Here is a 13632-nt window from a genome sequence, read left to right as displayed (position 1 = left end):
TAATACTATTAATATTCTAAAGCCTTTTCTGTTGTCAGAAACAGCTTGCAAATTGACTAGAAGAGTACCTTTAACCTAAACTTGAAATTTTATAAAAGTCATTATAAAAAAATGAAAAAAAGAGTAATCATCTTTAAAAGTTTACAAGTAGATTTTTAAAAGCCTTTTAAACTGAGCTTTTTGTGCCTTTCTGATGGCAAAGGGAAGTTTGTCCCACAGTGTTGAAGCTATACATGCATATGTGCTCATACATAAACACGAATTTTCATGTAGGGTGGAACAGAGGTGCAGTGGTTAGCGCTGGGTTCGAATTCAGTCCGCCTCTCTCCCTCCCATGAGCTCTGAAATGGATAAATAAAGGACAATGGCTGAATGTGAGCTTTATATCTTAATGGCATTTTCCAATATTGATCTAATGTTTAACATTTACTTGAACTGCAAAGTTTCTTTTCTGTGATGATTTGTGTGGACTGTGTTTTAAGGTGCAGGAGGACTGTCGTCTTCCAGTAAGCGCATTCCTCAAAGCCATCATTCATCGTGTTACAGAGTTACATACGACTAGACCTGATTTTGTTTCCTATTCATTGTAATATCAAAACAGTTTTAGCACATGAGGTCTGTACATGCTCGATATTGTTTCCTTTTCGCTGAATTGGTGAGTCAGACAGGAGCTGTTAACAGACACGTTTCCTTCCTCTGCTGGCAAATGTGGACAGGCCTCATTTTGACTCTGCAGTTTTGTCGAGACTGTCGGACTAATGCACACAAGTGATAATCTGTGGCAATTTGCCTTTGATAAAGTAACCTGGGTGTGCAAATAACATTTTATTTATTTTCCAAATTATCTGCTGTGCATATCATGTGATCAGTATACTTTACAGGAGTGCTTTGTTTACCGTAATGTCAGCTGACATTTTAAATGTTGATAGGAGGCAAAAAAAAGCACTTTAACCGAGTGGAAAATAAATACTTGTATGATATGCTGAGATGCATCCTGCCAAAGGTCTAGCCCTCTGCGTGCAACAATTTTACACAAACCATACGGAAAAGAAGCAGGAAAAAAACTTATGTGTCATGCTATGATTTACCCATGAAAGTGTTACATTTGCAGTCTTCTCCTGGAGAAAAAAACACAAGAACTGACTGCAAATAAAGTAAAAAATCAGTTTAATTAAAATATGTGAAAGGATTCATTTTCCTGAGAAAATCACAAGCAGCAGTCTAGGGGGTGAAAAATAATGCCAACACAGAAGTGCTGAGCACAGCATTTTCTTGGTTGAGCCAATAGAGCCTGACTCCAAAAGTGAGTCAATCTGCAGATACACCATGTTAAAATGCTCAGTTTTACCACCGATATAAATATGTTTACAGCCTTTTGCAAAAACCATTTGGGCCACTGTAGCTAAGTTCTGTATTCATAACATGTGAATTTTGCCTTAATGTTCCCATTAAAATTCTGCTAAGGCTTGAAGTTATGCAAAACATGGGAGCATGGGTGGTTGGTCTTGATCAGCATTCAGGTGCACTAAAATATATGTAATGGAGTTTGTTGTTCAGTTTTTCTCGTTAAAACATTTTGTTTTAGGCCTATTTTTCCAATAGCCAAAATTAGCATGTCAATGGACTTTGCTCACCAAGTTAGCTAGCCCTGAGTGGTGAGTGGAGCGTCTATCTTTTATGTAATCTATGGTTAACCATAGTGTGAGATGAGACTATATACAGTATAAAAGATGTAAGTAGTCACACTGGTTAGTGAAATCCATATGAAGCCTAAAGTTTAGCAGCTGATGAAGGAGGGGTGGGAGTGACAATAAAACCGAGGTGTACGCCCTTCAGCTAACAATGTCAATTCCAACTGGTAGCATTAATAATAATCTTAAAACAGTGAACTTCATGTTTTATTCAGTATGACTTTAAACTTCTAACTGAAACCATAAAGTTATCAGTAAAATGTTTACGTCGGTGGCCGAGTGAGAGAGCTGAGGACTTCTAATATAACAGATCTGTAACAATAGAGTAAAAACAGGACACCAACCTTCTTGTGAAAAAGGAAAAAAAAACTGGGGTTGCCTGGTAAGGACATTGAATTCTTTCACATCCAGCAATTGATTACACGTAGTTCGAGCATGCAACACCTTCAACCCCTGAGTGACTACTTTTGATCAGGAGGCGATTGCACAGGTTGCCTGGTGAGAGGCGACCTGTCTCCAAGCAGTCGTGCTCCAAACCACACAGACTGTAATTACAAATTCGTAAAAGTTTGCAAATAATTGCCATCTAATTTAGAAATGTAGACAGATTGCAAACGCCTTGCAATCAGTCTGTGCCAGTCTGTTCCAATGAGTACAACTCATTTGTCATGTGGGTCTTTGCAATGTGGGACTCAACTGGTTATTAGCTGGTTGGACATAGCTGATTATATGCTCAAATATAGTGAGCACCTATGTTATTTTGCAGTTAAATTGCCAGTCCTGGAGTAACTATCTCCCACTTTCTTGTGGGATGGTTGAATTTCTGTGTATGTAATTCCACAGATTTATCACAGCTGATCACAAACAGATTGAACGTAACTGCTAATCTGACCCCATTCAGTGACAAACTGTCTTATTGCCGTCTTATTCCTGTTTGATCACCGTCCTGAAACACCAAACTTAGTTTAAAGTTGGCAGCTGACTGCAAGTGGTCACAGTAACATAACCAGATGTCTTTTTGCAACCACTGCAGTCGAACCCCTGCTGGCCACTAGAAAAGAATGCAGCTTTAAGGCATCTTGGCCTTGGATTCACTTCTCTGGTCTAGAAGCTACTTGCACCATGTGTGAATGAAACATACATTTTGCAAGATTTAAAATGTAATATTGTTGGAGGGTATGAAAATGTTTTGTTCTATTGTTTTTCCTTATGGAAAATAATTTTATATGTCAAAGTAAAACATCAGACAATCAGAGAAGAACATTGTGGCATTTTATTGTGTGGAGGCACATTTTTGTTACTTTAAACCCTGGAAATCTGATCAAATTCACAAGCTAAAGATACATTTTGACTCTAAAGCAGACAGCAGTATTAGCGATGTTGTAAATTCAGTCTTTGTCCAGTTTTGTCTTCCAAGCTGAAACATACCCATGTTCACTCATTTGCTGTTTCCTCTTCAGTAAAACGAACATCTGCTGGACAGATAGGGGGGAGGCATGATCAAAACAAGCCTCATTGTTTTTGTAGCCCTCTATTTCTTTTTTTTTTCACTCCCGGTGGGAGCCTTACTGTGAGCTGCCAAATGCAGATGAATTAGAATCAGATCACTGAGAGAATACAAAGAAGATTACATGAAGTCTGTCCTGTAGCATCGGTGGAACAAGTGTTGACTTCAAGAGGCCACTGAAAAAAAGAAGCACAAAATAAATTAAGACTTGTTTTCTGGCTTATTCAACTTAAGATTTAACAAATGACGTCTGCAGGGGAGGAGGAGCAAGTAATTGGGAAAAAAAATGTAAATATTAAATGCAAAGTCATGAATGATGTGGGAAAACAGCTGTCTCCAGAAGATGATTCATGAAGCTAACATGCTGTGGTTCATTATGGGGGTCAACTACTTTATTAAGCTCCCCTACACCGGCATTTAACAGTGCGGTTCCAGGAAGGTGATGTATTTATACTACACCTCCAAAGAGATGATGGATTGCTGTTCTGCCCATGAATCATTTAGCGTAGTAACAGTGAGTCCTCAAAAGCCAAATGTGAGGCAGGCATCTCTGTTCTTCGTGCATCTTTCGAAGGTTTACAAAAGTTACGAAACCTCCTTCAGTTTCATCACTACAGCACAGCGTTTGCAGGTGTTCTAGAGATGACAGAGGATCTGGCAGATCTTTCAATCTATGTTTAAAATATCGCGCCTGGAATGTCAGAAATGTTGGAATGTTTTCTTTTTTTTCTTATTTTTTTATTGCAGAATTGATTTATCAGTGGGGTTTTTCCTTCCTCTGTCATAACAGACTGAACAGCCCAAATGCAGCACACGTTAGACTAGATCGACTCAGGAATGTGTCAGAATGCATGTAAGTTATGACTTCTCTCATTATCTCCTGTGATAAAGCTAACCGAGGGTGCGTGCCTCAGTTCACTCCTGTTGGAAATGATCCTCTAATGATTTTGAAACACGTGACATTGCCGCAAATTTTAAAGACAGTTTATTTATAGGGAATAATTTACTTCAATCAAATGCTACACGGTGTATCTGACACACATAAGCAAATTAAATTAAAATAAACTAAGGCGGGAAGAGGTTTTCCACTCACAATTCCGGTTTGCAATGGCTAATAACATTTTAAGTGATGGCTGGAAGTTCAGAAAAAAACACCACTTATACAATTGGAACTGTAAACACTGCGAACACACAGTGTGGTGCTGAAATGCTGTTAGTTGCAAAGTCATGAATGGCATTGGCCAATAATGATTTAGAAGGAATAGTCATCCTGACTCAGCTAAATCCAATTGCCCTCGTAAAAGCGCTCTCCTAAGGTGGCCTGTGACCTACATGAAACCTCCATCCTGCAGTGGGGCACAGGTTTACTATTTTATGTAGCGATCTTTCACATTCGCATTTAACACTGCGGTTCCAGGAAGGCAATGTATTTATAATAACCCTCTAAAGAGATGGTGCATTGTTTCTTCTGCCTCTGAATCATTTAGTGTTAGCAGTGTAGCAGTGAGTACTTAAAAGCCAAATGTGGGGCAGGCGTCTTGGCTCTTTATGCATCTGTGCCTCTCCAACATGCTCCACTGCTCCACTTTCTCCACTTGTCTGAAGCCCCTTTGTAAACCCCTCCTCTCTCTCTCTCTCTCTCTCTCTCTCTCTCTCTCTCTCACACACACACACACACACACAGACACACACACACACACCATTTCCTCATAATCGTCAGCCTGTCTTTCCGTCACCCGTCGTGATTCTCAATTTTGGTGTGTTGGTCTTAAGTATGTTGTAATGTTTTTATTTAATGAATTGCGTTTTCTTTTCAATTTACAACAAAAATGTTTTGTACATATCATATGTTGAGTTCTGTAGTGTGATTTGGATTCTTAAAAACTGACTGTATAAACACGGTCAAATCCTAGAACAAAACATATTGCGTAATCTTCATCACAAGCGCATTCATAAAAGATCAGGATTTTGAAAACTTCCTTGAAAATCCTGATTGTTTTTGAATGATTCCTCATTAAAAACAGTGTTTTAATGAGCACTGGAGGTTCGCTGCGATTTAACAACCTGTAAACAGAGAACATTTTTCAAGGCTGCAACAATAACACCCGGTGGACGTTATCTCATGTCAGGCCAGTAGAAGGATGACATACATGTTTGACAGTTTCAACAGCATTTAACAACCTGGGCTGTAAGTTGAATTACGGGAATTGTAAATCCTAAAACTTTGGAACCTGGCCAGCGCTAAGCACTAAAGAAGCCATCCGATCTTGTTGTCTGCCACTTTTTAATCTGTCGCTCGCATGTTCTCGAATTTGAAGAAAAGGTGTTGCATTTTCTCAGTATGCTTCCCTTCAGGTCATTTGTTTGCGTTTTCTTACCCAGTCATTTCTCTGTTTCTGTTGCTCCGTTGCTCTTCATGTATGGCACGTCTTCCTCAAACTCCTCTCTCTGCCTGTGGGAGGTGATACATAACAAGAGCACATTGTACACTTTTATCATGATAAAATCTTAAGATCTGGATGATGGAAAATGTGCACACAGTTTTTCCTGTTTCATTTATTTCTGTTTGCTTTTTTCAGTCTTAATAGTGGGCTAGATGCTGTCGTGCTCCATGGTGCTGTAGCCGTTGGCATTGTTTGCTATTGCAGTGTGAGTGGGTAAGCAGGGCCAGGGGCCTGAGATGATTGCACTTAAAGTCAATTAGTAGCCATAAACTCAAGAGCACTGATATTTTTTTCCTCCTCCATTCATGTCTCCATTAAAAAAAAGCTGGAATACACTGTCGTTACATAGCCAGCCACTTAATCCACCACGCTGCTGCTCGAAGCAAGCCCTAAAATAATCACATGGCTGATTTCGAATCAATGAAAACCAGTCTCTCATGCTGTTCCCCTCATATGAAACAGATATGGCTTTTATGTGCTAAAAGTATAGTTTTTGTGTCAATTATTTAATGAGCTATTTAATGTGTTTCTCCAATGGCTCAAGGTAAATTTCCTCTTTATTCTTCAGGCATTTGCTAAAGCAAATACTGACATGAGGGGGTTAAATGCAAAAATAAAACAACATTTCTAGATGTGAAAATTCAAACGGGGGTTTATAAAGTTAGACTCACGGTTTGATTTTGTTGAAGAACCTCTGTCGTAGGATGAGAGCAATGGTGGTGAGGACCATCATAGTCGTACACATGGCTCTACCCCAAGGATCTCCTGCCTTGGGAACGCTGGTGGTTCAGAGCACTGAACCGTCTTCCGCCATTGAAAGGCTTGAATGGTAAAAGGCAGAGTTTGTGGTGTAACAATCTGACTATTCCAGCCTTGGCGCTCACACATGATTGGGGAGATTACCATGGAGGATTAGCTAGGATCAAGGAGGGGGGGTTAGATCTCGCTGGCAGGACTGTGAGGTAAACAGAGCATGCTGTGAGTTGCTGTTCTAAAAACAGCCCACCCTTACCACCATGTCATTAGCACAGCATGCTAAATCCATCTCATCAGTATATTGTCTTTTTTTCAGTTGAGGATAGGCAGAATTATGTAACGGGGGCAACAGGGTAGCTTCGCAACATGAGCCTAAAGATCAACATACCAATCAGCTTACATTGCTTTATAAGTGGATTATCTAGTTCAATATTATTGTGCTCAAACATAACTTGGGAAACATTGAATGTTTAGAACATATCATGGGACTGATTCTAAATATACCAAAACCAGACCCCCTAATGACTTCTCTGCAGGCCAAGTCCGGTGTTCTTACAATATATTATGAAAAGAGAGCACATAGTGGGATAAATGAAGGTATAAATACGGACTGTCGGAGGCTAAGCCACTTATACTTAGCACTGCTGACTCAAGCACAGAATAAGGGAGCAGTGGGGCAAGGAATAGAAAAGAAAGGTGTAATTTTGTTGGTATGCCCACGAGTGTGTAGTGACAGGAGGGTCACATTGGAGCAGCAGATAAACAGAGGCTTTTCTTTTTATTTGAAAATTGAATCAATTACAGATACAAACGTGAGCCATGATGAAAAATGTACAATCGCCACATTTATATGTAAAAATGTAAAAACGTCTCGTATACTTAAGAGCTAATAAAGTGGCTACAAGTGGATACAGACTGATAAGATTAAACATCTGAAAGACATCATACTGTTTAGAAAGAATGCTGTTTACATTTCTGTTTCGAGATATACACATTCAGCAGAAGGCACATCCAAGTCAAATGTGACCTCTAGTCCACTGGTGGGTCTATGTTTGCATTTTCTTCCTCTTTGCTCTCTCTCATTTTAATGGTTTAGCTTTTTACAAGAGTACAAATGTAAGAAGGTGAGCTGATTTTTTTTTATTCTTCCCTCTCTCCCTCTCTTTCTTTCTGTCTCTCCCTCTCTTATACACACTGGAAACACACTTTACTAACCACACGTAAGAGTGGACGTCCCATGATGATCTTAGATTACATCAAGCTGTATCTCACATTAGAGTCAACTGATTAATGTCCTACGAAGCCTGGAAATCAGAAGGTTTCCCCGCATGCCTGCCTATGTGGAAAAGAAATAGAAAATTTAAAAAACCCAAACAAAAACCAAGTAAATGTTTGTTTTATATGTGTAATTCTCAAGGCTTATATTTTATACCATCAATTTACATATGAAAGTGGCCATTTCACATTTTTCTCATGCAACATTAAAAAAAAATTCAAACTACGACACCAGAAAAACAGAAAATGGACACAATCATGAGTAAATCATAGTATTACGATATGTATGTATATAAAACTAACTTTTACTATTAGAGAGTGTGTATATTTCTAAGAAAATTTTACTACTTCTTTTCCATATGGGTAGTCCAAGTTTAAAACGTTCAACCAGTCGAGGTTGAGAGCTTTTCCCAGCCCAGTTCCTTGTAGATGGCAGAGATACTGCAGTAGACCGTGGCCAAGAGGTTTGTCCATGCTGCGCCCACCTCCGGTGTGATGACCTCTGGAAATTCTTCTCCCAGGACTTCTAGGATTACACCGCTCAGAATCTGAGTAAGACACAAACAAATGTGTTCAGGACATTGATGGAGCGGTTTGACTTGTTTTTCCCTGAAAATGTTGACCCCCAGTTTCGGGTTTTTGTACAGTTGAAGCAAAGAAAGCATAACATGTACAATATGCAGACTGGGAGGGATTGACTTGTGCTTGTTATCTTTGGTCAGATACATGGAACTGTTTTTCAAATTTGCAAATACACTAGCTGTCTCTTATCTTCTTATTTAGTGTCAGTTTTTTCATATAACTCTATGTTTCAATACTGAATCAAAGGAATCTCAGATGGGAAGGGTTGCTAGCAGTCTCTGGCGCTCTCAGCTAATTAATCTGGTTTCCTGGTCCAAACAGCTGCGTTGTGCATCATATTAAACGGTGTGCAGCTGGTTTCTGTTCACGAGTTCACAACAATTGACTGTACATTATGTATCTGCTTAAAGAGAAAAAAACATAAAAGAATCAAAGAAGAGGAAGCAAAACCAAGTCACAAAATTACGGCTTGTGGAATACCAGAGGTGGCAGGAAAGAGGAGTTTAATGACGAACATAATATAAAGTGGTTTATACTGTAAGGTAAAAACCCAATGATACACAGACAACAACAACAATCAACCAATCCCTTCTGAGCAAGAACTTGGCAACAGTGGGAAGGAAAAATTCCCTTTTAACAGGAAGAAATCTCTACCAGAACCAGACTCAGGGAGGGGCGGCCATCATGACTGGTTGGGGGTGATGACATGCGTCGTATGCTTGACATTTATCACATTTGTCTCACATTTTATCATTTCCTGTGAATGCAAAATGATTTATTGATCATTTTATGCTAACCTATTAAATTGACTGACTGTAAATACGTGACTCTACAGAAGCACATGGTGCAGAATGAAAGACAGTTTTGTTTTTTGTTTTTTTACTAATGTCTTGGAGCGTGCTTTCTGCACAGCTGTTCACACACTGTTTTCTTTACCTTGAAGTACACAGGCTCCACCTTGTGTTGGAGTGCATGGGCCTTGGCCACCAGCTTCAGCACCGACGCCACCTTATCTGAGTTGTCAAGGTTTTCCACCAGTGTATTGATGGCATTCATAACTCTCCGAGCATGCTTCCTGAGTTGGGCGCTCTTCTCCAGCTCCTCCGCGTCCTCAATGTGCTTGAACTGGTTGAAAAACTGCTTGGAGGAGGGGAAGTTGACAAAGAATCTGCAAAGGAGGAGTGCTAAATGAAAGATACGATATATATACATACGTGTAACTGCTGTACTATTCTCATCTTCCTTCTGCCTGCAGCCTCATCCTATAAACCCACGTTCCCTTGTCAAGTTGGCAAGATAACACGAGTAAACACTAGCGCATGTATAAGGGTGCTGCATACTTTTAGTGTAAAATAACTGCATTAAACTGATACTGTGCAGTGTGGTTTCCATACATTTGCAAAGGATTTACAACCTAAAGGGAAGAGTCCAGCTGCAGAGCTGTGATCATGGCAAAGAGCTGAATAAATAGATACTTTACACAGTGATTTCACAAGTTCTGTTGTACTAAACAACAGCTGTGGTTAGGTTTATGAAATAAAAATGAGGAATACTGACTAAATGACTAAATATGAAATAGTTCTCATCATAAATAAAATTATATCTTCCTTTGCTTTCCAAACCAATTAATATGTCACACTGGAGAAGGAAAGTAAATCTTGTAGTATCAGATAAAGACTCCCAAAGCGTGCACTAACTCTGATATTCTGGAAGCTTTTCTGTTTCATAACTGTTTTTGCTTTGATAAATGAATGGATGGAGACTTCTTATTGTATTTGCAGTTTAAGGCCCTTTGCCATTCATCTTATAAGGTAGTATACATATGTGTATCCTTATTTCGTACCTGAAAACCCAGTGTGATGAATAACTCTATTGTTTTTAAAGAAAAACAGTTCCAGACCTGTTATCAATGTCAATATTTGTTGTTTTACCCATTCCTTGGGATGGAATGACAAAATTAATATCAGGAACATGAAACCTGTCTCTTCATACGCATTGTTTTCAAGCCACCCACCCTCGCCGCTCCTCGTTTGGGAACCTGTTGGCTGATGTTTCTAGTTCTGCTCTGGTTCCTGTCAGGACTTAAAAAAACATAATCCTGCATACTCTCCAAAAAAAAAGTAACATGCTTATTACAGATGAGGGTGTGGGTATTCTATGCTTACTAAGGTTGCTATGATCACACCTGATACTTCCTTTTCTTTCTGAGTGACACTGAAATTATAATTCCTGCAAAGACAGTTACGAAGTTATACTTATGTTGGAATACTCAGTTTCTCACCTCAGTTTAAGCTCCGGGTCTAGAATTTAATATCGCTGCCCTCTTTCTGAAGACAGCAAATAGTCCTTTTAAAGATATTTTCTTTGACGCTCAGAAGTATCAGAGTAAATTAACAATGAGGAACCTAAAAACTTAGCCCCTCCCACAGTCTGGGAAGAGGGCCAAAGCATCTGGTTTTTGGCTATCTGATCGAGATATCCCGTCTCCTCCCTGTCTGTAGAGCAACTAACAGAAAAAGGAAGCGCGGATTTACACTGTCAGATCTGCAACATATGGCTCGATATTAAAGTTTTACTCGTGAACTTAAACGTCTGAGGGATGGAGGTTGGGAGGCGGCGCATTCATTTTTCAATCCTGGGTGTAGGGGCTTCTGCAAGTGCCGGAGCAAAATAATGAACCGTGCTGTTTAATCTTTCTGTCTTTGTAATTGCATGTGACCTGTGGTTGCATATAAATAGCCTCATTAGTTTTTCATATGGTCATTGGTTCTTAATCCTTCCTTATCTTATTTCGAGACTAAATGAAGAGCTGAAGTGAGAGAAAGTTTTTCATTTCAGAGACAGAGCGCCGAGATTTGCTACTTTAGATCCTATCTGACGACCATAAAGCCGACGAGTTTGAAGGATTTGCAGCGTTAGGCTTGAAGTTGGATACGGTGGAAGGATCTTTTCTCGCTGGCTGAAGGAAACTTTTGCCAGGACACGGATATCAATCGGACTTTATTAATCAAATTCCCGAAGGTCGCAGGAAATTAGTGATGGAATATAAGCAAGACAATATGAAAGGACATATTTTAAATACTTTTTTATACTATTTTCTGTTTCTGTAGGAAAGCGCAGCAGCTAAATTCCATCTTTTCAACAATCTGTGAAAACTACATTACTAATGGTGATTGTATAAATACAGTATTACACTCCCTCTCAACTTTCACCTCCTGCAGTCAGAACGGATTATAAAGGCATGCTCTGTCGTGCATCGAATCTCGTGACACAAGAATTCCATTCAAAGCCGTCACACTTCTGCTAAATCCCTGCACATGGATAATTTTTGCAACATTTGCTTTGCTTAACTTTCAATGTGAAAATATGAAAGTGTGGTAAGTGCAGGAATCAACTAGCAAATCAACAAAATATGATGTAGTAAATATATGAAACACTGAATACCTGCTGTGTATGTATCCACTCTAATAGAGAAAAGAGGAGGATTTTAAATGCCTTACAGCTGGTGATGGAGTCATGTTACCATAGGTTGCCAAGCCCTCTATACAGGCATTCAATCACAACCTCTTCTGAGAGGGAGTGTGCCCCTTTCATGGACACAGATGGGGTTTAAATGTTTGACCTCTGACCCAACAACTTAACAAACAGGATTAAGAGAGTTCACATCTAAAGAGATGACTGTAAAACCTGTAAAAGTCAGCAAGCTCATTGAAGTTGAGCATATCCTGGATTTTGAGGAAGCAAGATTTTTTAAAAAAAAAGTCTGCACAGGGGAACAAACAAGCATCAGCTGTTTTTTTTATTGGCTCCTGCTGGTGCGCTGACTGTAAAAGTGGGTAAAAGGCAAACCTTAACTTACGTGTGATGAACTATATAATAAAGATGGAAAGAACTTTCATACCAAAGTCTCAAAATAGGTGATATTACACTGTTTGTGCTATATTTTTTTAAAGCATGTGAGTAAATAGATGCATAGCCATAAAAAAAGGATGATAAACATCAAAATAGTTCAAATATAACATTCCTGCTAATTATAGACAACATTTTTCACAGTACTCTTCTTATTATTTTGGTGCGAATTAGATATTTCCCCAAACATACATAGAAAAGGAAATACCTGACTAGTATGGCCACCCCGACATCATCACAGTTCTGGTAGACTTTTCCCCAGGAGGCCTGGATCATCACCCTCTCCTTGTCAGTCAGCGGGCTTGGCCGCTCCAGGTGGTCCACCTCTCCGTCTCCCTGCGTCCTCTCCATCTGGAAACACAGTGTGTAGTGAGCTGAGCACATGCAGAAGGCAGGGCTGATGAGAGCACCCCTCCCCCTCAGGCAAATAAACACAATTTGTACCTTTTTTTTGTTGTTGTTGTTGTTGATGTCTTTTCCTCTTGTTTGTGTCTCCTATGTGGTGGCAGAAGGGAAAAGCAGTTTCCTGTTTTCCGCCCCTTGTCCCTGTGAGAATCTCTGCTCCCGACCTCTGAATCTCTGCTGAGCGAGAGTGTGAGTGAAGAACGGGCTAGGAAAAAAAAAATCACACAAGAAACACACGCAGCAGCAAATGAGGAGGAGCCTCTGTACTCTCTCTTTATACACTCTCCCTTCCCTGCCTCCCTCCTTCTCTTCCCCTTCTTTCCCTCTGCCCGCCTCACCTTTGTAGGTGGTGTTTAATGAAAATACGATGAGATCAGAAACAAATCCCAAGCAAGGGAGCCGGATATGTCATGCACGTAATGTGTGAGCGCAGATACAGTGTAATGTCAACATGGTAAAATAAGATAAAGGTGCACACTCTTAACTTGTATTCCCTCTAGAGTCCCTCATGCAGACTTTCCAGGAGAATAACCTGGAATGATATTGAATTTCTCACAAGCTCCCTTTATGTAAATGAAAAAATAAATACATAGATAAAAATCATAATAATAATATTAATAATAATAAGGTGTTTTGTGCTTTAACTTTTTCATTCTCTTCCTTCAAAAGCAAACGTGTAGCTTTGCTGTGGTTGGTGTTATCAGTATAAGGATATATCGCTTCCATGTGTTAAAAAAAAAAGCTTGAGTAAGTTGTTATTGCTGTTTCATAATGAATTGGCCAACCAGGACCCAGGTAGCCTGGAATCTGGGAGGTAAATGTGGGAGGAGAGCAAACACAAGACCAGACACTGTGACTTAGGTAATATCAACTGTCTTACAAGGGGAGGTACAATGTACAACTCTGCGTTAAACATTGACAGAGTTGATAGTATGCCATTCAAGTTGGTGAAAAAAAAAGTAGACTTAAGGTAGATGTATCATAACCAACCATTCAAAATAGCTCTCCCTTACCCCGTCTGCAGAGGCAGTGCCAATTAAACAGGGGAAATGAACAGGTGGAT

The 13632-nt window shown here is 39.5% G+C and overlaps 1 protein-coding gene across 2 annotated transcripts; it reads right to left on the bottom strand.

Moving 5' to 3' along the window:
• Positions 1 to 2950: 2950 nt before the first annotated feature.
• LOC146520349 (cytoglobin-1-like) lies at positions 2951 to 12839 on the bottom strand. Of its 2 annotated transcripts, XM_085156692.1 has the most exons (7): positions 12609 to 12839; positions 12373 to 12515; positions 9192 to 9423; positions 6314 to 8221; positions 5577 to 5650; positions 3323 to 3374; positions 2951 to 3163 (listed from the first exon to the last, which is right to left on the bottom strand). In XM_085156692.1, the coding sequence occupies exons 2-4, from the start codon at positions 12513 to 12515 to the stop codon at positions 8057 to 8059; spliced, it is 540 nt and encodes a 179-aa protein (XP_085012818.1). In that variant the 5' UTR covers positions 12609 to 12839; the 3' UTR covers positions 2951 to 3163; positions 3323 to 3374; positions 5577 to 5650; positions 6314 to 8056. The 2 variants fall into 2 exon arrangements, with proteins under 2 accessions (XP_085012818.1, XP_085012817.1); XM_085156691.1 differs by having other exon boundaries at positions 2951 to 3374.
• Positions 12840 to 13632: the final 793 nt, after the last annotated feature.

Source organism: Neolamprologus multifasciatus, chromosome 4 (assembly GCF_963576455.1).
Source record: "Neolamprologus multifasciatus chromosome 4, fNeoMul1.2, whole genome shotgun sequence".
Lineage (NCBI taxonomy): Eukaryota > Metazoa > Chordata > Actinopteri > Cichliformes > Cichlidae > Neolamprologus > Neolamprologus multifasciatus.
The sequence above is the reverse complement of the archived record's forward strand: the minus strand, read 5'-3'. Positions and strand labels throughout refer to the sequence as shown.